At 43.0% G+C, this 25,728-nt stretch overlaps 1 protein-coding gene across 2 annotated transcripts; it reads right to left on the bottom strand.

Annotated features, from left to right (window-relative positions):
• Window positions 1–543: 543 nt before the first annotated feature.
• BFAR (bifunctional apoptosis regulator) lies at window positions 544–25,684 on the bottom strand. Of its 2 annotated transcripts, none has more exons than XM_020281504.2 (8): window positions 25,561–25,684; window positions 15,572–15,901; window positions 13,651–13,855; window positions 12,672–12,841; window positions 10,514–10,658; window positions 5,004–5,177; window positions 3,425–3,627; window positions 544–1,904 (listed from the first exon to the last, which is right to left on the bottom strand). In XM_020281504.2, the coding sequence occupies exons 2-8, from the start codon at window positions 15,832–15,834 to the stop codon at window positions 1,712–1,714; spliced, it is 1,353 nt and encodes a 450-aa protein (XP_020137093.1). In that variant the 5' UTR covers window positions 15,835–15,901; window positions 25,561–25,684; the 3' UTR covers window positions 544–1,711. The 2 variants fall into 2 exon arrangements, with proteins under 2 accessions (XP_020137093.1, XP_012591546.1); XM_012736092.3 differs by having other exon boundaries at window positions 25,476–25,683.
• Window positions 25,685–25,728: the final 44 nt, after the last annotated feature.

The following is a 25,728-nucleotide window of genomic DNA, read 5'->3' as shown; positions in this document are numbered from 1 at the left end:
CCTCCCTTGCCCTCCTTCCCCGTGCAGACCTGGGTATATTACTCATCCTTGATGCAGGGTGTGGGGGCAGGTGAGGACAGTGTGGGAGGCCACAGGTAGGGGTGGGCAGCACTGGCCTGGAGTCTGGCAGCCTGTGGGTGGCTCAGGCCCCGCTCTGCCAATGCCAGCCAGCACCGGCACCGTGACCTTTGCCAGCCAGCCTCCATCTCCTCATCCGGAGAGGAGGAGGTCCCTGGCAACCCCGCAAGGCATGAGACCAGCATGTACAAACACCTCGGTGTCCCCAGACCCACAGTGCCATCAGTGTCTCTGGCAGGTTATGAGTGTTAAATAGGTAAAGCCAGGCAGGCCTGGGGCCTCACAAGCAAACTCAAGGAGGAAGAAAAACACTCTCCCTCCTTTCCCTTCTCATCCCTTAGGTGGCTCCGTGGCTCAATGCCTGCGTCAGGCTGGGAGACTTAAGCATGGCTAACAGATTATACTGGGCAACGCAGATTTTTTTTTTTTTTTTTTAAACAACCAGTTTTTCTATATGGAGAGAGGTTTTATCTATATAAAAAAATCTTTATTTCAAGTAATTTCTTCAAACTTTCAGATGCAAAGTTTGAATAAAATCTTCACTCAAAGATACAAAGGGTTAATGAATGGTACATGGAGTCACAAAAGAACACTTTGGATGCAAACTTATCTCTGGCCAGTCTCCAGAGAGATGCCATCTCACACCTGCTGTTGTCACACTGGAAGGAAATGAAAGGCCATAGTTCAGCTCGTGCCATAATTAGAATCACAGCGCTTGGTGCGATTATACTTGCTATTTTATACATCAGGACAGGACAATGAAGATTATACAGTGTGAGGTCAATTTACAAAATGTTTCCTTGAACAAAAAGGACTATCCTGGAATTTATTTTACAGATTAAATTCTTAAAAACAAAACAAAACAAAAACCCTAATGTAAGTTTTACGTAGCACTGAGGCAGCTGATGGGAATTAGCCCCCACGAACGCCTCACATCCCACTCATCTCCATGCTCAGAGACAGGCATCCAGACTTTCAATGATTCCAAAAAAAAGAAAAAATTCCCCAGAGACTACAAGCCTAACCATCATTCCAGTCTCAAACTGAATCCTTTCAGAGGCTTTACTCCGAAACCTAGCAACTCTTCAATGACACAGAACTGTTCACTGACTTCTGGGTTTTCCTCTGCACTTTTTATGTGAAACTGTCTATGCCTATGACAAAATTTTATCCTTGTTTTCCTAAACTTGACTTATAGGACAGGCCTGGTCACAGCAAGCCTGGTCTCAGGCGCTGGGAGCTTCTGTCAGTTCCTGAGGTTGCGGCAGGGGGCAGCCGACGTGGCCGCCTTCCGATGTCGTCCATACCACAATCCTCTGGGGACCCGGAGTCTTGCCGGTTGCCATGGACTGAGCCTCCCAAGTCCCTGTGAGGAAGGTGGCCGGGTGGAAGGGCTGCTCCTGTGTCGGCCAAACAGACTGTCCTCCCCGCACTGGGCTGTCAGTCCCTGCTGCCATGTGGCGCAGGCAGAGGGTGGGGAGGACCTGGCTGGAGCCTTCTGACACACAAAACAGCACCTTGCTTTGCTAGGGGTAGAAAGTGGGAAGTCCGCTCCCTGCCTCAGCTCTCGTAAGTATCACAGCTCAGACGTCAGGGAGACCAGAAGAGCCTCTCAGAGCCTGGGCAGTGCCAGTCACAACACCTGAGTTTCCAGCCGCCGGACTTCCTTGACCACGAGATCAATGTTAATAATTGGGTTAAAGTACAGCGCCCAGTAAAACAGACAGTTGCAGACAAACTGAGGAATGAGGGGCCAGAACATGGCCACAAAAAGCCCCTGTGTTGATACTTTCCAGAAATGGCTCCACATCCTCTGAGGCACAGTCCTGAAAAAGGAAGAGAAGCGGTTCAAAGGCAGAACTGGGGTGGCGTTTCTAATGACGCTGCCCCAGTGCACAGACCCCAGGCCTTTCCCCACTGCCTCCAGTGTGGCTGTCTGCACTGCAAAGACCTCGTCTCTGCCCCCAGGGCCGGGGAAAGCTTTGCCTGACCATCCCATCATCGACTCCCAGGACACAGCCCAGAGGGTCCCTCCGCAGGCACTATGGCCTGTCCCCACGCCCAGCGAGGCCTCACTATTCCAGCCCCAACCCCACTTACACATCCTTTTTTATCATACAGATTTTCTCTGCTAGGCTACAGGCCCTCAGAGACTGTCTTCTTTCCCAGAAGATCTGCCCTAACCAGCAGTGAGCCAGGGGTACAGTAAGGGCATGGATATGTCTGTTCTGTCCATGAATAAATGAGTTTGCTGAATCCAAACAAATGAGGGAGGTTTCTGTTGGGTTCTCGGAACTATTTATAAGGCTGTGAGTCACAGGATGTCAAGAGGAAAGGCTGCTGGTGTGGTGGCAGTGTTACCTGCTCAGCCACCAACCCCTTCTAGAAAGAGCTTCTAAGTTTTCCTTCGAGGATTCTCCCTCCCTTATCCTTTTCCATGTGGTCCAGCCCCTGACTATGGGGTGAGCCCAGGCCTCGAGCCTGGCTGAGAACAGCCTTGCACACCCTGGCATGGAGCAATGGGTTTGGCGGGCAAGTGACCCAGGGTGGGCCAATCAGAACAAAGGCATGTGAGTCCTGAGACTGTTACAAGTGCTACGGGGAAAGAAGTGCTTTCTTTCCACCAGGTTTGCTAAGCTGCTCAGATGGAAGCCTGGCACGGTCAAAACCCCCACATGAAGACAGCTGCCTGAGGCCGGACACAGGAGAGAACAGCACTGTGAGAGGGAGAGAAAGAGTCGGTCCTAATGATAGCATTTGGGTCCCTGAGTCCAGCAACGCTAAAGCCTTAACTAGGCAGTTCCTTTTTAGTAAAACCAGTTTAGGTTGGTTTCTGTAACTTGCAACCAGCACTCCTGAGTCAGAGACTATCTAGCCTAATGTGCTCATTTTATGCATTAATCAGAGAAGTTATTACTGTCCCAGATGGTGGCAGACCAGAATTAGAACTCATGACTACAGAATTCCCCATCAGATCTCTTTATGCTCTGCCATACTGCTGTTTTCCATAAAGGACCTTTTCTTCTCACTTGCTTATTACTTGATTATTAAAATCCTTTGTTGCCTATCCCCCAAATTAAATGGTATATTATTACATAGAGATAAGATATAGGGAAACACTTTAACAAGGAGCACCATGAAATGTTCCCCTTTTCAAACACAAGGTAATGTTCCTATTCTCTGCTTATGTGCTGTTTCTCAAACCAGAGACTGAAGGGTCTTGGTAGACAAAGGACTTATTTCCTTTTCCAGCTTGAGGTATATTACAAAGAGGACCTTTCCCCCACTTGGTATTTCTTTCCCAGCCCCTGTTGCTCCAACCGTCTCCTAATAAAAGCACACTTACTTCAGTTCGCTTCTTGACCAGATTCTCCAAAAGGAGAATAATTCCAGGACTGAGAGTAACATGGCATTGACGATGAGAAACCGTGACGTCCAGTAATGGACCTCCAGCCAGTCCCAAGCAAATTCAGCAATCAGCTGGTATGGAAGGAAGGAGTATTTGACAAGGAATTCTCTCCACTGCTTCCACGTGGGCTCCCTAAGATCCTTGAAAAAGAACACACAGACACAAAAAATAATGGAGACTGACTTTTATACAAGATGCTGTGATCATCCCAGTGAGTTTTACATTTATGAAAATACACACACATACACATATATCCAGCAACCTAAAATGAAATTTCCATCCATCATCTCATCTTATAATAATTAATCTTAAATTTGATAAATGTTACCACAAAAGTTTGGATTGGAATGCCTGCCACACAATTGTGGAAGCTGAGAAGCAAAAAGCTAAGCATGAAATATGAATAAGGGGACTGGAATGAATTTAAATTAAGCAGGGTTTTATTATTTATTAGTAACCTTCACTGCATGGGTAGCTCAAGCCATTCCCTAAATTCAACATCTTAGCTGTGCTAGAACGATGACAGTTTGTGGGGAAATGGCACACATACACACTCCCCTCGAAAAAAGTAATTTTTTGTGGTGGTGATGGGGTAAGTTTTTCAACTACAGATATCAGCATATAAAAATGTTAGCCCGATGAGCGGCAGAGGCTGCTGGGGCTTGTTGACATGGAAAGGTTGGGGCCTCTGCATTGCGGGTCTGGCGAGGCAAGTAACAACTGGAAACCGGGTGATCAGAGGCTCACTGTGCAGGGGGCCGATTAGCAGGCTTTAAACCACATTCAAGGTTAAAGTCAGTTAGGCAGGTATTTAACTATATTGTTTAAAAAGAGTCTTTGGAGATTTAGAAATTCCATTTTAATATTTATAGGTATAGATTACATAGGAGATTCCCACATCCATGTGACTTTTTGATATAAACAGGTCAGAAGGACGGGCCCCAAGAGTAGCAAAACAAAGGCTATTATGGTCAAATGACCTACTAGACACAGAGAAATCCGCCCCCCGCCCCAGTGAATATGGCCCACCGACAACGCGAAGGAACCCACGGGTCAAACTGGAGAAAGGCGCCACGGTGGACAACCACCATGCGAACAGCCCTGCGCCAGCTGACGTCCATTGGACAGTGATGGGTACTAACCCTGCCACAGCAGGACAAGTAGCCGTGCTTTGTGAGTCCTGTTAAGAGGCAGATTACCAACTGGAAGGCCCATAAATCTAATCCTTTAGGGCAATCTGGACCTATATTCTTTTATGACAAAAGCATTTTTTTCTTTTTATAACATTTCAAGTCCAGAGGGTAGCCCCTCTTGCTATGTAATGCAGGAATCAAAATGGGCTTCTAGGAGTGGGGACGGTCATGCTTTATTTTCTTCTGCAGCAAGCTCTCCCTGCAAAATTCACACGAAGGCTGGATGTTTTCTACTCTCCATGACAGGCTACAGCCACGTCTCCATTTCCACACCACACCAAGGGATGGCCGAATATTCTATTCCAGGCATTCTGCAGACCTACCAGAAGCTTGGTGATGATGTCCTCCCCAGAGCTGTCTTCCTGCAGAGGGCAGATGGTGTGGATGAAGGGCAGGAAGGTGTCTGTATAGTCAAACAGGTACAGGTACAGCAGACCAAGTCTGGGGGAGCTCTTGAGGGCATACAGCAAGAACAGGGACCTGCCTGGGTTCACGGCCTGCAGAGGACGAGGCAAGCACAGGGCCACGTTACAACTGTGGCGGCCAGCTCCCCACCAAGCTCCTTCCAACCTCCCGCTCTCTGCCGTCACCCTTCTTGCATGGTGTGCACAAACAATGCATGGATGAATAGCAGGAAGAGGCCAGGTCATCCATATGCTATGCTATATTCTACAAATCAGGTGTGGGGAGCGGGTGGAGGGGTACAGATGAAGTAAAGATGGCCATGAGTTGTAACCATGGAAACTATGAGTACAATCACCCCTCTATTTTTGTACATATCTCAAATTTTTTATAGCGAAAGATTTAAATTAAAAAGATTCAACTTGTGAAATGGCTGATTCCAAGCCTGGGACAAGAAAGGTATAAGAGTAACTTGAACATCTTGACAAATGAGAAAGGAAACTATCAAAGACTAATGAGGTCATGTCAAAAGGACTCACCAGCAAGTACATTATGCCTCAATTCAAAAGTTAAAGTTTATAATGCAATACAAATAAATCTACCATTTGATCCAGTAATCCCATTACTGGGCATCTACCCAAAAGAACAAAAGACACTCTATGAAAAAGACACCTGCACTTGAATGTTTATAGCAGCACAATTCACAATTGCAAAGATGTGGAAACAATCCAAGTGCCCATCAATACATGAGTGGATTAATAAAATGTGGTATATGTATACCATGGAGTACTATTCAGCTATAAGAAACAATGGTGATATAGCACCCCTTGTATTTTCCTGGATGGAAAAACAAGCACCACATGTACTTACCAGCAAATTGGTATTAACTGATCAACACCTAAGTGGACATATAGGAATAACATTTATCGGGCATTGGGCAGATGGGAGCGAGGAGGAGGGGATGAGTGTATATATACATAATGAGTATGATGCGCACCATATGTGGGATGGACACGCTTGAAGCTCTGACTCTGGGGGGGAAGGCAACACACATAACCTAAACATTTGTACCCCCATAATATGCTGGAAAAAAAAATCTAAAAAAAAAAAAAGTAAAGTTTAAAAAATGGACTCAGAAAATAATGTGAGGAGGCTCCTACTCAAAAAAGGACAATTTGGCTGGACATGGTAGCTCATGTCTGTAATCCTAGCACTCTGGGAGGCCGAGGCAGGCAGATCTTTTGAGCTCAGGAGTTCGAGACCAGCCTGAGCAAAAGTGAGAAACTGTCTCTCCTAAAAATAGAAAGAAATTATCTGGACAACTAAAAATATATATAGAAAAAATTAGCTGGCCGTGGTGGCACATGCCTGTAGTCCCAGCTACTTGGGAGGCTGAGGCAGAAGGATCACTTGAGCCTAAGAGTTTGAGGTTGCTGTGAGCTAGGCTGATGCCACAGCACTCTAGCTGGGGCAACAGAGTGAGACTCTGTTTCAAAAAAAATAAGGACAATTGAGCATCAATCAGAATAATAACTAAAGCATACTGAAACACATTAAGAATGTAAAATCTTCAGTTAACAATCCTAAAGATCCACTTGGCTACCTTCAGAGGGTAATAGGGAAAACGTCACTATCCTGAAACTGATAAATAAAGGGAAAGAATCAAGCAATTAAGCTGCCTTTCCTGTATAGACTGTACTCAGGGTGATTACATGATGATGGAAAAGCCCCTGTTTTTAAGATTTATTTCAGCTAATAAGTGAAGAAGGAGAGAGACAATTACATCACCATTTTGCAACCCCTAATGAACCAATGGATCTAAACAATGATCACAGTGACTGCTGCCGTCAGAAAAAGGGAGACCATTGGATGTTATGAGCCTCTTACTGGAAGAAAACAGCAGCACCTAGGAAATAGTCCTGCCAAAACATCACACCTGAACCAAAGCAAGTCTCTAGATCTAACTGCTAGACTCCCTGATATACAGGGGACAGAGGGACTGCTAGGGGATACCTCAGAGACAACAGCATAATTCCAAAATGTGGGAAAACTCTACAGGACAAAATAAATGATCTGGTTTCTTCAACAAATAAACGTGGGGTAAAAAAAGAGGAAGGGAGTCTCCAGAAACTAAAAAAGACTTAAGAGACATAACAGCCAAATGTAGACCTTGTTTGAATCCTGATCGCAACAAACCACCTATCAAAAAAATAAAACTGACAAGTTTTTGATAACATGAGAAGATTATTTTTAACTGAAGGGAGTACAGTGGTGATATATTATAATTGTGTCTTTTAAAAATCTTCACTTTTTAAGCCAGGTGTGGTAGCATGCACCTGTAGTCCCAGCTAACTGGGAGGCTGAGGCAGAAGGATCACTTGAGTCCAGGAGTTTGAGAGACCAGCCTGGGCAACATAATGAGACCCCATAAAAAAAAAAAAATAGTCTTTACCTTTTAGAGATTCACGCTGAAAGATTTACCTATGAAAACTAAGGTAGCTCAGATTTTTTAAATGATCACAGGTGAGAGTAGGTGGGGGAATTAATGAAATAAACGTGGCCTCCGGTTGCTGTCGCGGGTATGGGTAGATGGCAGTTTCGTACTAAAGGAACACAGGGCCCAGAAACAAAGCCTGATTGTGTCCAGCCAGATCACGGTAAGTACAAGAGAAAGGGAGATGACCAGGTCACGTGTGCAGGTCTGGTGTCAGTGTGAGTGTCCAACCAAAAGGGTCCGACTCTTGGCAACTTGCCATCAGAAAAGGAGGAAAAAACCAACCACCCAGTGATGTGATTATGATGGCAGCACTACAGGGCTCTCCCTCATGGCGCTGAGAGCACCGGCATTCGGGAGGAGCTGCGTGGGGACGCAGGAGTCTTTCGGCTCAACGTCAAGTGCTGCCCTCAGGAAGGCGCTAGGTAGCACAAAGAGCAAAAGAAGCTGAGTCATGGTAAGATTCTTCTCACATTCCCATTTGTTCTGCTTAATATTAAAGATTACAAGATGACTTGTACATATTTTAAATGGGGGTGATTGCTGGATACAAGACTCAGAAGTGTTTTGCCAGATTTTTCTTTTTTTAAGAGACAGGGTCTCACTATGTTGTCCAGGCTGGATTGAACTCCTGGGCTCAAGTGATCCTCCTGCTTCAGCTTCTTGTGTAGCTGGGACTACAGGAACATGCCACTGTGCCCGGCCATGTTCTGCCACATATTAAAAACCACCATGGAACTAAACAGTCCAGAGTTTGACTGTATTAACAAAACAAATAATTTATAATAAAAAAGGATTTTTTTTTTTTGAGAGAGAGAGTCTCACTTTGTTGCTCAGGCTACAGTGAGAGCCGTGGCATCAGCCTGGCTCACAGCAACCTCAAACTCCTGGGCTCAAGCGATCCTTCTGCCTCAGCCTCCCAAGTAGCTGGGACTACAGGCATGCGCCACAATGCTCGGCTAATTTTTTCTATATATATTAGTTGGCCAATTAATTTCTTTCTATTTTTATAGTAGAGATGGGGTCTCGCTCTTGCTCAGGCTGGTTTCGAACTCCTGAGCTCAAAGGATCCGCTCGCCTCAGCCTCCCAGAGAGCTAGGATTACAGGCATGAGCCACTGTGCCCGGCTAAAAGGATATTTTTAATATTAAAAAACATATGACAATAACACACAAAACAACAAATCTACCTCAGGAGCCCCACATCCCTTCTTTAAAAATTTGAACTAGTTTTTAAAGTAATATGTGTACAAAGTAAACAAAAATCTTTTCAAGTGGCCCAGAGATATATTAACCGACAAATAAAATTCTCCATCCCATCTAAGTCTCGTTTCCTCGATAAAACCACCGGTAACACTTCCTGTATCCTTCCAGAAATTTTCTATGTATATGCAAATATATAGATACATACAAATTTATATGTTTTCTAATATGCTTTCTTTATTTTCAGTTACTAATACATCTTGGGCATCCTTCCTCATGAGCACATAGTCACCCTCGTTTTTCAATGCTTGCTGTATGGGCGTGCCTTATTGATTTAACCAGTTCCTAATGATGGGCACTCAGGTTGTTTTCCAGGTGCTGCTATTATGAATGATGCTGCAGTGAAACGACTTGTTTAATGACTTTTCGTGAATCAAACGTTCCGTTCTCACAATGACCCCATGAGGTCATTTACCAAAGAGGAAACGGGCAGGAGGAGGCCCAGGTACTTGCTGGTGTTCCCACAGCCAGTGTGTCCTGGAAGAGCCCAGGCAGGTGGGCGCCAGAGCCTTGCTACTGATGGAGGCGCTACGCTGCCTCTGCTCCTAGTGCAGAGAAGCGAAGGGTCCAAGGGTTCAAATGCCTCTTTCCTCATAGTATTAAACGTTCTCATCCTTGACAATATCATAGGTGTAAAAAATGACATTTTGGTTGCTTTAGTTTGCACTTGTTTAATTATGAGAGCATTTTCTTCCATAAGTTTCTTAGTTATTTGTATTTATTTTTCTCCATGATGTCTTTTGTAGGGCATAAGTCTGTGTATTCCAGATATTCTATAACTGATAAAAATACAGTAATTGCTTTATAGTACAACAGTCATTAAATCCTCTCTGTGAAGGAGAAGAAGCTGGTACAGGTACACTGAAGATCAATTTCTCGGTATGTAGTAAAGCTGAAGACATGCGTTGTCTTGTGACCTAGAACTCCACTTCTAAGTCTTACATATGAGCATACGAACTTCCCAGGAATGTCCACAGCAGCACTCTTGCTTTTTCTGTTGCCCAGTAGAGTGCTATGGTGTCAGCCTAGCTCACAGCAACCTCAATCTCCTGGGCTTAAGCGATCCTCTTGCCTCAGTCTCCCAAGTAGCTAGGACTACAGGCATGCACCAACCCATGCAGCTAATTTTTATTATTTTTAGTAGAGACTAGGTCTCACTCTTGCTCAGGCTGGTCTTGAACTCCTGAGCTCAAGCGATCCTCCCGGCTCGGCCTCCCAGAGTGCTAAGCTTACAGGCGTGAGCCACCGCACCCGGCCAGCAGCACTGTTTCTAATAGCAAAAATGAAAACCCTCTCAGTGTCCACCAATAGGAAAATACATAAACTGTCATATACTCATGCAATGGAATACTGAACATAAGAGTAAACTGTTGCCACATATAAAAGCTACTTGCAGAAGGATATGTTCAGTTCATTTAGGCCTCATAAATTAAGGGTAAAAGCCCGTAGAACAATGCTCCTATTGCTTGTGGAAACACACCCACGTACAAGCAGTAAAACAGGCCCAGGAAGTAAGCACAGCTCCAGCTGCAGGAAGAGGGTTACCTCTGGAGAGGGAGGGGTACTTAGGGGTTTCAATCCTATCTGTGATGTTTTCTTTCTTAAGCAGTGGACACGCAGATGACTGCTAAATTGTTTTCCTTACTTTTTTCACTTAAACAAATAAAGAGTTTACCTTATATTCCCAGAGATTTTGGGGGGGCTTCACACCTAGTGCTTTGACACGTTCTAGTTCCATGAGGATAGCTCTTCTGTGGCTGCTGTTTTCTATGATATATGGTGCCCTGGAAAATTCTTCCTCTGTCAAGGTTAAAAGCAATCTGTGGAGGGACGGAGGCAGGAGGAGATTTCTTTTGTGATTATATGTTGCAAGCAAACTTTCCACATTCAGAGCTTTACCTTATTGACTAAATACTTTAGGCTTGTAGTTGAGTCATTTAATATGTGCAATGACATTAATAACAGCAAATAATTGAATTGCTTGCTATTTGCCAGGGACTATTTGGAAATGATTTCCATAAATCATCACTGATCCATTTAACAGTTCTGCAGGGAGGGTGGCATTATGCCCCTTTAGTGGATCAGAAAACTGGCTTAGAGAAATAAGGTGACCAAGACACAACCAGGTCTGTTTTGTTCCTAAGCCTTTGATTTTCCCATTACACACACTGACCTTTCACATATTATTCTATTGTTATAAGTGTGTATATATAGAAAAAAATCAGAAGGAAATCAAATAAAACATTATAACATTAAGAGTAGTTGTTTTGGGGTAGAGATTTAAATTAATAAAAATTGCTGGAGACTCCTTATCTGCTTTCCACATCAGAAAACAGTGATTTGCCATTAAAAACGTCACCATATGCTGGCGGAAGCGGAAGAGAGATCGGCAGGCACACGCAACCACTGGCGGAGGAGTGTAAATTAATGGTCCTTTTGTGGATACTTTGGTAATATTTATTCAGGCTGTACAGAGCTATTCCCTTTGGCTCAGCAATTCCAGTTCTAGGAATTTATCCTCTAGGAGACAGTTATGCAAAAATACGTTATAAAAATGAGGTAGAGAAATTTTTAGATCATAAGTTTGGGAGGTGAATTTCTATTAAAAAATATATTAAAGTGGGAATATTTCTCTTCCCCAAAGGAGAACTCAGTGGAGGGGAGAACTGACTGGAGTGGGAAGGGTGGCAGCTGGGCAGCCCCGCAACAGGTGATCTCATGTCTAAAATAAATGACTTAGCGCGGCTGCTCCCATCACTGTGTGGTGTTCTACGTAACGCCTCCACTCAGGGGGCGGCTATATAAATATATTAATATATATACACATGTATACACATAAACAGAAGTCTGTCTAGTACAATAGTATTTTCAGTTTAAATTAAAAATAATACATTTATATATTATAAATAGGATTATAAAGATATGTCACTTTCAATATCATACAGTTCCATATTATTGAAAAAAAATAAATATGTTAGTTTTATAATAAGAAGGCAAGAAAGAAATTAAAATTTCATTGACATAGCTGCTATGGAAAATAATTTGACAGTCGAAATAGAGTTACATATGACCCAGCCATTCCACTCCAAGACATTACTGAAAATACATGTTCATGCAAAAACTTGCATATGAATGATCATAGCAGTATTATTCATCATAGCCAAAAAGTGGAATCAACCCAAATGTCCATCAACTGATGAATGAATAAAATGTAGCATACCCATACAACAGAATATTATTCAATCATAAAAAGAGTGGAATACTGATACATGCTACATCATGGGTCAGGGGTCCTCAAATTTTTTGAACAGGGGGCCAGTTCACTGTCCCTCAGACCGTTCAAGGGCCGGACTATAGTTTAAAAAAAACTATGAACAAATTCCTATGCACACTGCACATATCTTATTTTGAAGTAAAAAAACAAATGGGCAAAAACACCCGAATGCGGCCCTCAGGCCATAGTTTGAGGACGCCTGTCATGGGTGAACCTTGAAAAAATTACGTGAAATGAAAACGCCAGCCACAAAGGCCACATATTGTATGATTCCATCTATGTGAAATGTCCAGAATAGGCAAATCCATAGAGACAGGAAGTAGAATGGTGTTTGCAGGGGTTGAGGGGGAAATGAGGACTGACTACTGAAGGGTAACAGCTTTCCTGGTGAGTGATGAAAATGTTCTAAAACTAGATGGTGATGGTTGTACGTACTTGTGAATATATTAAAAACCACTGATTATACACTTCAAATGGGTGAATTTTATAGCATGTGGATTATGTCTCAATACAGCCATTTTATAAAATGTCCATGGTGTCAGAAGGCTTTGCTCCTCACCTTCCATTTACTCTTTCAGATAAAAACCTGTCCCTGTAGAGAGAGGCCCAAGGGCCCAGCTGCTCCAGCCAGAGGACAACTTCTTCCGCTGTCCATTTGGCCACAGCCTTGTGGACCAGGAGATCATGCTCAGATTCCCTGCTGCTCCAGTGATACACAAGCAGGACCACCTGGGGAAAAGTGACAGGGACCTTAAACATGGAGAGGTGAGAGAAGCCTGTTTCTAAATATGCTAGTGTGGGGCAGGGAAGGGAAAAGGCTGAGCTCAAAGGGAACGATGCTGAGTGTGTACATGGAAGCAGGGCAATGCCACTGCCACGGAGAACCGGGGGGCACAACTGTCCTTGGAACATCTCTCTGACTGCTGGGCAGTGAGGGAACAGAGGTCAGAACAGGACTCATCGCAGGGCACCTGGGAGCAGCTACACCCTTGACTCCATTAGCTTGGTCAACATAACTGACTCATGTGCTTTTTTTATTGGAAAAACATTTAGATTTTTGTAGCATAGAACTTAAAAAGAAAATAAGCCTCTACATTGGAAAATAAGCCTCTACGTTGGAAAATAAGCCTCTACATTGGAAAATAAGCCTCTACGTTGGAAGCCTCTACAAGTTAGTGGTGCATACTTAAGATCGACTCATCAAGGCAGACACAGTCTTGAATTCCAGTCCTACCACCTTTCTGCACCTGTTTCCTTAGCTCCATAGGAAGAATAATAATGGTGACAACTGTATAGGTTATCAAGAGGATTAAATAGGATAAAACTAACATTTACTGGGTGCTAACCATTATGTGGTCTACTTGAGTAAGCAACATTCCTGGAGAAATCATACAACCCAGCAGATTTCAATGCAGGTGGTGAATTACATGCAGTCACGTCATCAATTGTTTAGGCGATTTCAAAAGCAACGACTTCAGTGGAAAACAGCAGTAGGGGGATCAGGGCTGGGGTATGCAGAGACATAGCAACAGACTTACTGCCACACCAGTTAAAGCTGTAAGCACTCCGGAAAAGAATCCCCCTCCTCTCTGCTGATTCACTTGGCCTGTGTGAGGAGCTACGGGCATCTGATCATGCCCATATTTTTGAAAGGCTGCAAGACTTTGGACTATGTCATTATTCTGCTGAATGTCTTCAAATCTCATTCTAATGGCATCAGGAAATAGCTTTTCAATGGCATCCCTATGGAGAACAGAGAAAAAAAAAATCACAAGATAGTTGTTTAACTAAATATATTAATACTTATAATGTTTAGAGGCCAAAATAATGGTCAACATTTAATGATATATAGATACCCTAGGTGAACTGACAAGAATATCTGTCATAGTCCTGTTGGTAAAAGCAAAAAATTAGAAACAATCTCATGTCTACTATTTAGGGAAAGAATTAAATATTCATTGAATATTCATTCAATGGAGTACTACATAGATTTCAACAAATTTCCTAGATCAGTATGTGTCAAGATGGATAAATTTAAGACACACATATTGCTGAATGAAAATGGTAACCAGCAGAACCATACGGATAGTATGCCACTGACTGAGAAAATACTTGCATTTTCTATTGGCACACATATGTTTAAAAGTATTTTTTAAAATATTAAAGAAATGACAACTAAGTCATAAGTGAAATTACTTAGAAGAAAAGGAAGGAAGGAAGGATTCTAACATGGAGAAAGAGGGGTCAAAGAGGTCTTCCTTTATCAGTAATGTTCCAATATTCTAAAAAGAATGTAAACAATGAATAGATATATAATATGCATTGCTTAGGTTATTAAAATTAGTTTGTAAAAAGGGGGAAGAGCAAAATTCAGTAGCAAGAGAAAGGCCAACCATCAGGTTACACTATAGGGCTGTTTCCATTTTCAATTATACCCCACCAGAGACCCCTCCTTCAATTTAAGATTAACCTTCAGGTTAAGCAAGCCTGACAGGTAAGAGCAAACTGTAAATACATTTGCTGTGAAAAAGAAACTGTTGGGTTAATGGCTTCATGGAACTTTCTGGTACTCTGTTGATAACTGAGAAGGCTGCACACATTGCTAAGGCAACAGAAGAAGGGACAAGGATTTATGCCTCAAAGACCTTAGAGGCACATTATGACCACCAGGAAGCAGAAAAGAAAGGTAGCTTTATCTGTGTGATGCTATGCATGACAAACTATTCATGTGATAATTGCAACAGAGTTTATAAAAAGATTTTGAAAATCAGCATCACATCAGTTATTCAGAATTATACAGTTATACCATTTTCTCTATTAGACCTAAGGTGTTCTCAGTAAATATTAATACAAATCAATAAAAATCATTATATGACACAGGTTACAAGCAATGGTCTGATAACTAAAATAGATTTTTTTCTGTCACTTATAATAAATAATAAACAAATTATGGGTTGGGCCCAGTGGCTCATGCCTGTAATCCTAGCACTTTGGGAGGCTGAGGTGGGAGGACTGCTGAGGCCAGAAGTTTGAGACTAGCCTGAGCAAGAGCAAGACATCATCTCCACAAAAAATAGCTGGGTGTGGTGGCATGCACCTGTAGTCCCAACTCCTTGGGAGGCTGAGGCAGGAGGATTGCTTGAGCCCAGAAATTTGAGTTTGCTGTGAAGATCACAGAAGAAGGCTGATGCCACTGCACTCTAGCCCGGGTGACCGAGCGAGACCCTGTCTCAAAAAAACAAAACAAATTGTGGTCACCGATGAGGGAGTCTGGATTTTTCAGGCCCCCCATTCTTTTTTTGATTTTCAGGTCCTTGAGCCCCTAATTTATATTCAGGCAGATGCAGAGTGACCACCCAAGAAGTGAGCTCCAAATCTGCAGCCTTTTCAAACACTGCCACTTCCATTAAGAGAGAGCATGTTGTATGAGCCCTGCTACCGATGTGAGTTGAGCATTACCTGAGGAGAATGTTGACTTTGGGGAAACCTTCCCATTTCTCTCTGCATTCCGGACACTCGGTTTTCTTTGAAGACACCCACCACAAAGCGAGGCAGTGCCGGCAGAAGCTGTGCCCACAGTTCAAGGTGGTGGGGTTAACCAGGATGTCGTAGCAGCAGTGGCAAGAAAATTCGCTAACGGAAATCTGAGGCCCAGTGCTTTGCAGAGGGTCATCGTTTTCAAGGCCCATCACGTTCAGATCATTTTTCTGAGGCTCCTCCATCTCTTAAATTCTGGGATCCACAGATATAAATTTCAGACTTATAAAACTGCTGCACAGCATCATTAATCTAGAAAAAAAAGACAGCAATAGAACAAATAGTTGTTTGAAGAGCAGTTAATACAATAATATCGCCATTCTATCAAAGCTCTAATTTTTATATGTGACAAATTCGGTCTATAAAAATCTATAATCCATAAACTAATTAATCATCATTGAATTTCTTTCTTGCCTATTCATTATACTCTTCAAAGTTATTAAAGCAAAATGGTGTAGTGGAAATTTCAATAGATTAGGGGTTAGGGGAAAGAGAATTCTGGATCCTTCCCTTTCACTAACTTCCTTTGAAATTTCTCTGGTCTCAGTGTTTGCAATTTAATTTCTAAAGTTCTTTCTAGGTGTATGATTTTAAAACAACCCAGCTTCCTGGTCTGGCAAAAATGTGTGGGGTTGACAACAACAGACATATACTTCACGTAAGTAACTCATTTGGTCCACACAAATAATTCCCTTTAGGGAATTTGGTTTCAGAGGCTCTAACAGAAGCAATTCCAAGAAGTGAGTGAAGCCTTGTTTTCTGGTGCCCTGTGTCAGGCCAACTCCCCCATATACCTTTTCCCCCTAAATCAACCCAAACGTGTGCATCATGTCCTCTGGATCTGGCCAGTCTGGTGCCACAGGAACATGCTAATGCCATTAATATGTAAATGGTGAAGAACCATTCTCTTCTCATTGTCATCGGGGTCTTAGGAGACTTTTTAAAACAGAGAGGCAATATGGCTGAGAAGACCCTGGAGTTAGAATCTCAACTCCCCAACTCACTAGCTCTATGACTGTGCAGAAGTGACTTGAGCTCTGAGCCCGGTTTCCTCGACTGTGAAACGGTGGTGACCGGTACAAAACCCTTAAAGGCTTCTTGTGAGGATTAGAGACAGTGATGGAAAGTGGCTACACGACGGTGAATGGTGTCAACAGGGGCCAAAGAAACGATTATTCACAACATTTCTGGTGTTATGGTAAGAGTTTCCCAATCTCGCTACCATGAAGGAAAAGAAAGGAAATTGCCCTCTGCCACCCACACCAGCCACGCAGACAGGGGCTCATGCTTTATGCTTTGCATTCGTGTGGTTGAGAACACAAGTCCCAGTGCTGGGCGGCCTGGGTTCTTACTGGCCACTTGCCAGCTGTGTGTCTCCACTTCCTCATGAACAAATGGGGGTATTCGGAGTATTTCCCCATTGGGACGTTTGCACAATTAAGAGAATGCAAGTACAGTGCCTAGTACAGAGCCTGGCATAGGGTTTATTTAAAAATAAACCATACATGGTAGATATTTACTGATTTTTCAAAGCAACGGTAAGAGATTTTTACCACATTTTATAGGGTACAAAATTTTACATAGAGCATGAAAACACTATAATTTAAATAAGTAAACCAGTAATAGAAACTAGAAGGAAAGATAGGGTTGTTTTGAATGAAAATATGTGACTTTATAATTGTAAAAAAAATACAAGAATTGTAAAAAAAACATTTTGTATTCCTTTTGGCCAAATACCAGTGTTTATTTTCTTCAATTCAGAAAATAAACACAACTAAAATTTAAATTTGGTGTTAAAAGTGGACTAGAGGTTCCTTAGCCAGCACTAAAAAGATAATTAAAGATAAAATATAAATTTAGAAAATAAATGTAATGAACAAATGTATTCAAAGTAAAAGATGATAGTAAAGAGAACAACCTTATGTACGGGCACATTAATAACTCTTGTTTTTGGAAGAGAAAGAGTCTAAATAAATGTTCTCAACAGATTCCAGATTATTTCCAATTCTCAGTCATATTTGCTCATTGTTTATATGTTTAGGGACATTTAAAACATGTGTGAGTGCTTTCCTTCGGGTAGCCTCTTCAGATTGCTAAGGAAGTGGGAGATTTTATGTACGATTTTGAAAACAGAATCCTTTTGATAAAGTAGTTCCTTTATTCCACTAATATTGACAAAACCACCACCACGTGGAGAGCATTATGGTAGGAAATAATAATCACACTGTGAACATTTATTGAGCATCTCCTGTGAGCTGGGCATGGAGCTCTTGATTATATCTGGGTTCAATGTCAGCGGAAAGAAACAGAGCTGTGGGTGAGGGCTGTGCAAGGGCTGGGCCTGGCTGGGGAAATGTCCTGTTTTCACTGAGAGCAGGCGTGACACAGCTGGAGATGAGGCCTGAGACAGGGTTCCAAATGCCAGTTTGATGAGAGGCAGGCAGATGGGATGGGTGCACAGAAAGTTTCAGAGGTGATGAGACCAGCGAGCGGAGCTGGGCTTGTGGATACAAATCTTAACAGGAAGCAGGGATAGGCTGGGAGCAGGGAGAACAATTAGGGCCACTTACTTCTGGGACTAAGGTGACAAAAATGAAAATGTGAAGGGATAAATCTGAGAGATGCTAAGGAAATAATTTATGGGCTCTAGTGACTAGAAAGAATGGTCAAAGATGTTGGCTAGGCTTCAGAACAAGGCAAGAAAAACTGTACTCCTGACAGAAACGGGGTCATTGTAAACAAATTGTGAATTTTAGAAATGTAGGGTTTAAGGTAATAAGACTTCCAAATAGAAATGTCTAGCAGGCAGCTGGAGACACAAAACTATAGTTGGGGATAAGAATGAAGCTAAATGTATGGATTTCAAATTCATTGCAGAAAATTACAAATAATGTATTTTGAAATTAATTTCTCACAAATTAGCCTTTTAAAAACTAGAATACACCAGCGGTTCCTTGCCTACAAGATCAGCAAGTATATTTCTTATGGGAGAAAACAAATCACACGCTAATGTTAAAGGGCATTTTGCAAAGGTGAGGTGACCATTAATTGACTTTGTTTTGTAACTGCCTTTAACAAATTAGAAACTGAGCTTCTTAGGAGTTTTGCTTGTTTCATTTTACCCTAAATTCAAACAGTGGAAGCTAACAGAGAAAGAGTACATATTCTTAAACAAATTCAGTGGATCATTTCTGTTACTTTTGTATCTATTTGGGTTACTTCCACCAATTAAAGAAAGCAGTACTTTTAGAGGATGAAAGTGCCTCTTCAGTGATAAAAATCTAGCTCAGTCACTAAAGTTACAAGCTGTGGTGTTGGGACTTGGGTAAACATACCCACCCCTGCTCTGGCAACTATTAGAGGCCTCTTTGAGAAGGCCTGAGGATGTTTACAGCTGTTCCTGCAGTAGGCTGGAGCCCTGAGAAGCAGCTGGCTGGCTCCTTCTGAGTTCCTTCCCAAGTGAGAATGTGTTAGAAGACTCTCTGCTACTGCTCTTTTCACCTGTTTCCCCCTCGTGTCAAAGGTCTTGAAGACAACAGGTGGGGATGTGGGCAGGATGGAGTGTCATGAGGAGAACTATTCTATTCTTACCCCTAGTTCTCTGTTCACATGGATACACTTCTGTTTATGAAATTACAAGAGTTAATTACCTAGTTCAAAACCAATGGGAAGAATGCATGAGCTTGAGGAAATCGACAAAACAGCAAATAGTAACAAGTTCATGGCCAGGCCCAGTGGCTCATGCCTATCATTTTACCACTTTGGGAGGCTGACTTAGGAGGATCACTTTAGGCCAGGAGTTTGAGACCAGCCTGGGCAACACAGTGAGACACCCATCTCTAACCCCCTTCCCCCACAAAAAAATCAGCTGGGTGTGGTGGTGTGCCTATAGTCCCAGCTATTTGGGAGGGTGAGGCAGGAGGCTCCCTTGAGCCCAAGAGTTTGTGGTTGCAGTGAGCCTTGGTGATGCCACTGCACTCTGCCTTGGACAGCAGAGCCCTACCTCAAAAAAAAAAAAAATAAAAAATAAAAAAAAAAAAAATATATATATATATATATGATAGGTTGAACAGTACAGCAAAACTTTAGGAGTTCCCACAGGTACTGAGTCATTCTGAAGAGCTGTTCCTGAACAAAAGTTGGGTTTTCAAATGAAACTCAGAAAAGTGTGCAGGAGGACTGAATTCCACATCAAGCTTGAGTCTGTGCATGGTACGCGCATTTCCCTGCAAGGCAGTCTAGAGTGTTTATCAGGCTCTCTCAGAGGGGACCAAGACCTGGAGGAGGTTAAGAACTACTGTTTATCCACTGGGATAAAAGGTTCTTAATAGAATACACCTGTACGCCTCTTGCAGTGGTTTTTACAAACTAGGTGAGCCCACCAAGGTAATGCAGCTTTAACACCATGAGCACCCATCCTTCTTGTCCCCGGCCAGTCACCACCAGCAGCCACCGCCCTACTAAGGCAACATCTAACCTGCAGGCAGGCTTTCTTTCTTTTTAAATTGAATTTTGTGCCAGCATTTTAAAAAATCTATTTTTACATAAAATCCTAGATTTCTGGCTTCTCTTTTAAAAAAAAAATATCTAGATCTGGCAACACTGGGATCTAATTTTTCACCTACAGTTGGCTCTGGCCCTCTCCCACTTGTTCTCAGTTTTGTTACTTGTCTCACCCCAGAGTTCTCATCTCTTGTCCCATGTGATGCCTTCTGAGTCTAATGATGGGTGTATGGTGGATTCTGGGCTAACTGGCCTTAGGCTAGTCAGCTTTTGGAGTTGTCAGCTTATAGATTTCCTCTCTCTCTCTCTCTCTCTTTTTTTTTTTTTTTTTGAGACAGTATCTCAGTCTGTCACCCCAGCTGGAGTGCAGTGGCATCACTGTAATCTAACTCCTGGTCTCAAGCAATCCTCCTGCCTCAGCTTCCCGAGTAGCTGGGACTATAGGTATGCAACCACACCCTGTTTGTTTTCTATTTTCTGTAGAGACAGGGTCGTCTTATGTTGTCCAGGATGGTCTTAAACTCCTGGCTTTAAGTGATTCTCCTGCATGGCCTCCCAAAGTGCTGGGATTACAGGTGTGAGCCACCACACTGCCAGCTTTCTTCACTCTTGACTTGCTATCAGGTTGCTATCTATTGTTGTTGGCATAATTAACAGGAAACAATTATCATAATCTCTGATGATCTGGGCAATTCCAAGATATCTAATCAACATGACCTTTTCTATGTTTGCCCAAGAAGATATCCCTAACTGATCTACTATGGTAACCTGAAAATCTGTGAAAGAACAGAAAGGGCTGGGATACATGCAATCTCCCAATAATGCTGTATAAATAAAGAATACAGCATGAACTTGGCTATTCCTCCCTTGGAAGGAAGATGTTTGTCCAACTGGGTGAGTGCTTACCTATGGCTTTATCCAGGGGGCTACTACCCAGGAGGTGATAGCACTACTGTTACCTATTTCCTTCTGTAGTCAGATACCCAACTAAAATTTAGGAAACTCAGTTAATACAATAACTTTTATTGAGTTTATCCAAAACAAATGCATTAATTCTGAGTTTAAGTAGCTAGCTTATAAAGATCTCACTATATAATGATTAACTCTTAAGAAATTGTAATTTTTAAACTGCTTGGCTCAGTGGCATATGATTATGGTCTACCTCTTTATTCAACATACATCTATTTTGACTGTATTCTGCCTAATATTTTAGGAATCCTTCTAAGGGCTAATTTATTGGGGTTCCAGCCTGAAAAATATGATTCCAATCATTTCTTAGCAAGGATATTCAGTGTAAGAATAGAAAGATTTCAGCTTCTTTGGGCCTCTGGTTAGGCTATTTCCTCTCATTGCATAATACCTGACAACAAAGAATCATCACAACTGCTAATATTTACTGAGCCTTTGTAATGTGAAACACACAACAATCCTATGGGATAAGTATTACTATTATCTCCATTTCAAAGATGAGAAAATGGAGGCCTAATAGGTAAAGGGCAGAGCCAGGTTTTTTTTTTTTTTTTTTTTGAGACAGAGTCTCGCTTTGTTGCCCAGGCTAGAGTGAGTGCCATGGCGTCAGCCTAGCTCACAGCAACCTCAAACTCCTGGCTCAAGCAATCCTGCTGCCTCAGCCTCCCAAGTAGCTGGGACTACAGGCATTCGCCACCATGCCCGGCTAATTTTTTGTATATATATTAGTTGGCCAATTAATTTCTTTCTATTTATAGTAGAGACGGGGTCTCACTCTTGCTCAGGCTGGTTTCGAACTCCTGACCTTGAGCAATCCGCCCGCCTCAGCCTCCCAGAGAGCTAGGATTACAGGCCAGAGCCAGGTTTTAAATCATGGTCTGACTTAAAGCCTGTCTGAGTAACACTTCATTATCCCAATACAGTAATCAATAACAGTTATTAGTTCAAAGGATCGATTTACTCTTTTATCATCTAGGCCACATCACAGAGCTGCTACTGCACAGCTGAGAAAAACAAACCAGAGAAAACAAACTAGAATGTAACAACACTGCATTTTGGAACATGAACTCCAGCTGGCAGCTGCTAGAGTGAGTATGCTGTTCTACGCAGAAATTTTACAATAGAATCGGGCAAGTTCTGTGAAGGGGAAGAAAAAAAGAAGGGAGAAAAAGAAAAAAAAAATGAAAAACAGGGGTAAGGGATGGGTGAGGAAACCCCTAGCTCTGCCACCCCAGGTCCACTCCTGGGGACAAATACTGGCAGAACACTACAGATATTATTAAATGTCCAAAGTGTGTCCACCTATTTATGGTGACTATAAAATAAAAATAAATGTGCCCAAATGTAAACAAGGCAAGGGTCAGAAATGGCAATGAGGACAAAATATTATGTGTACTTCCTGCAGGTGGCAAAAACTGGCTCTTCCATTAACATGAGTAGCATTTCTAGTTGCTTACTGTGTAAAACCTTGTGTTTTTCTGACTCCAGATAGATTTTCTTTCTGGAGAGGGTCAAAAATCAGTAGGGCAAATGTAGTGAGCTCCTTTGGGTGTTGACTTGCTGCCTAAACTTTGTAGCCCCATGATTTATTGTCTTCCGTGGAAGTGTTGGGCAAGATGAGAGCAGGCTCAGAAAGAGATCCTGGCTCTCTCAGACCCTGTCCTCTTTCATTTCTGTTATGTAGCCTATATTCAAGGACCTATCCTGTACTCAACCCTGCAGATGTTCAACAACTCAGAAAGCTATGAAAAGCTGCTAGAGGTTACTAAGTAACCCATACCTTAACTATTGGTTTCAAAATATTCTGTATGACTCCTATTATAAACATGTCCTTTTCAGATTCAGCTCACTCTCATACTTTTTACACACTACTGTTTTGGTTGTGTCTTTGCTTCGCCCATCAGATCTTGAGCTCTCTGAGGTCAGAAAACAAGCCACTACATTTTATCACCATACCTCAGAGTGACCGGCACAAAGCTGAGCTCTAGGTATTTGTAGATGAAAGCCAAATCGACAAATACTTGACTCCCCCACCAAAATCACCTGGTAAACTTCAGCCAGGATGTCTGGGAGAGAGGCTCAGGAATATACATTTTAAACAAGCCCTTCAAGAGATTCTTATGCACACAGACATTTGGGAACCAGAGAGAGAGAGAGCTGTTACATACAAATAAACACTGACATGCCTAAATACATATCTCAGAAAAGGTATGAATATGTGTGAACAAAAAAAGTTTAAATAACACTTTCAATTCTCTTCTTGCCAATCCCTCCTCTCTCCATTGCCTGAAACATCCTCCTAGAACAAAATTCTCATTAAGCCCCTCCTTTGCTCAAGTTACCTACTACAAGAAAATAAAGCCCATAGTTGAAAGCTGGCCATTGAATTTTTATTTTAGCAATCAACATGACTTTTAACTTAGAGCACAAACTCTAGAGCCAGAATGAATGAGTTAAAATCTCAGCTCAACCAGTTGTTAGCTGCATGACCTCCGGAGAGAGTCACTTTCTGTGCCTCTGTTGCTTCACCTGTAAAATGGGGATATTAATAGTGCCTGCCTGATAGGATAGTTGAAAGGATTAGATGAAGTTAATATATGCTGAGCATTCAGAACAGTGCCTGGCACACAGTAAGTGCCATGTAAGTATTAGCTATTAGTATTATTATGATTGTTCCCTACTACTCCTCTGCTGACACAGGAGACTACACGGTAGTCTCATTTATTAATTCCTGCTCCTTGGGCATATTTCCACATCCTTATGTTGTTCTCTCCATCTATAACACGGCTTCACAACATTTCTGAGTCAAAAGTATCCAACTGACAAGATTCAAATCAATTGTCACTTGAAAGTCTAACTCCCTCCCACCCAAATTAATCTTCCCTGCCTCTGTGCATTAGTGTAACTTTTATTTGTGTAAATTTTCTCATCTCCTGGACTATAATTTCTCTGCAGAGGATGGTAGAGTTGGAACAGTATGGTTTTAAGAGTGGGACTGATTCCTAGATCTATACAAGGAAGAGAAAAAAAAAAAAAAGAATGAGACTGATCTGGGTTCCAAACCTGGTCACCATTTATTCTCCCTGAGCCTAATAGCCTCATATTTCCCATTTATCAGTCTAGGATAATAATATCAACTTCGAAGGGCTGTTGGGAGGTTTAAATGACAAACTTTATCCATAAATACTCAAAAAGAGTTTGTTGTATGGTCGACTGGTATTATTAGAATTATTAATGGTGGCATTTACTGAATGGTGGCTGTCTAATTAATGCCACTGCCAAACGCTGTTGGCACTCACCTGTAAAATGGGGATATTAAAAAAGAACTGCCTTGGAGAAATACAGTTTTTCCATCAAGTTTATGAAGATACACCGGAAAATGCAAAACACTTCGGTCAGGATACACTCAGGATGGCTGTTTACAAAGCATCAGTGACAGGAAGAAACAAAACAACCCTACCAGCACGTGCAGTCTGCGCTGCCTCTGGGGTGTGCCCCGGGTAGAGAGCAAAGCTCCTTTCCTATTGGCCTTTCGGAGCGTGACATCAAGACCACCCCCAAAGGACCAACCAATGAGCTTCAGCGGGGAGGACAGAACGGCGACAGTTGAGAGCATGACAGCCTCTAGGCTATCACTTCACCAAAGTTGGGGGGCTGCCTCCTGCCCCTCCAAATATCCTCAAATAGACATAACCTGACTCCCATTTGCCTCCCTCTCTTTTAATAAAAGAGAACTCCTTTTTGCACAAGTTCGGATTTCTGAGCAGTGAGGCTCGGAATCAGAAGAGCCCATCCCAGGTGTGACTTCGGGGTTTCACTTTCTCCTTTCTGCGCTTCCGTAACCCTATTTTAAAATGGGGGAACAATCATTCCGCCTTGGGGCAGGAGGGTGCCTCGCTAGATTGCAAGCTCAGCCTGGCGGCTATCAGGAACCCGAGCAATTCTGTCTGAGCTGCTGCAGATGTGGCAAGCGCTCCTGGCGGGCAGGCGCCCGGTTGTCCCCCTCTAAAATGTATGGAAGCGACGTCCCCTCCATCCCGCCCTAGGGAGCCCCTAGAGCAAGCGGCTCTGACCCTGACACCCCCCAAAAAGACGCAGGCGAGGCCCAGCGACCGGCTCTGCCGACGTGGGGCTCTCGAGAAGGGATGGGGAAGTTGGCCAAGCTGGATCCGCACCCCGCGGCCAGGACTGATGCAGATCAGGACCCCGGCCTGGGCGAGGAAAAGGCCCGCGCGCCTCCTCCAACCCCGCCAAAGGGGATCGGCCAAGTGGATTCCGGCTCCGTCTTCCACACCACGCCCCGAAATCACGCCTGGGCCGCTCCCTCACCACCCCCCGCCGTGCTGTGGCTTACCATTTCACTCGTCCCGGGGCCAACCCGGCCATCGCACCCCCCACCCGGACCCCCGTAGAAGCAGAGGAAGAAGTAAAGGCCTCACTTCCGGAAGTAACTTGGGACAGACTGCGGAGGAGAATGTCTCCAGCCCTCAACCATAGAGGAGAAGCCGCACTCGTTTCTCAATCCCCTTAACCCCTCGACCTCCCCGCTGCCTAGAGCGGCCACTCCCCGGCGGAGGAATAGGCGCATGCGTGCCACCGCCGGTCCC

Source organism: Microcebus murinus, chromosome 19 (assembly GCF_040939455.1).
Source record: "Microcebus murinus isolate Inina chromosome 19, M.murinus_Inina_mat1.0, whole genome shotgun sequence".
Taxonomy (NCBI): Eukaryota; Metazoa; Chordata; class Mammalia; order Primates; family Cheirogaleidae; genus Microcebus; species Microcebus murinus.
The sequence above is the reverse complement of the archived record's forward strand: the minus strand, read 5'-3'. Positions and strand labels throughout refer to the sequence as shown.

Excerpts from the sequence above, each read along its gene's own strand:
- BFAR (XM_020281504.2), bottom strand. The coding sequence starts at position 15,834 with ATGGAGGAGCCTCAGAAAAATGATCTGAACGTGATGGGCCTTGAAAAC. Across the intron at positions 13,856-15,571 it reads AAAGTCAACATTCTCCTCAG|GGATGCCATTGAAAAGCTAT; the intron begins GTAATGCTCAAC and ends TGTTCTCCATAG. Across the intron at positions 10,659-12,671 it reads TCTGAAAGAGTAAATGGAAG|ATTGCTTTTAACCTTGACAG; the intron begins GTGAGGAGCAAA and ends GTCCCTCCACAG.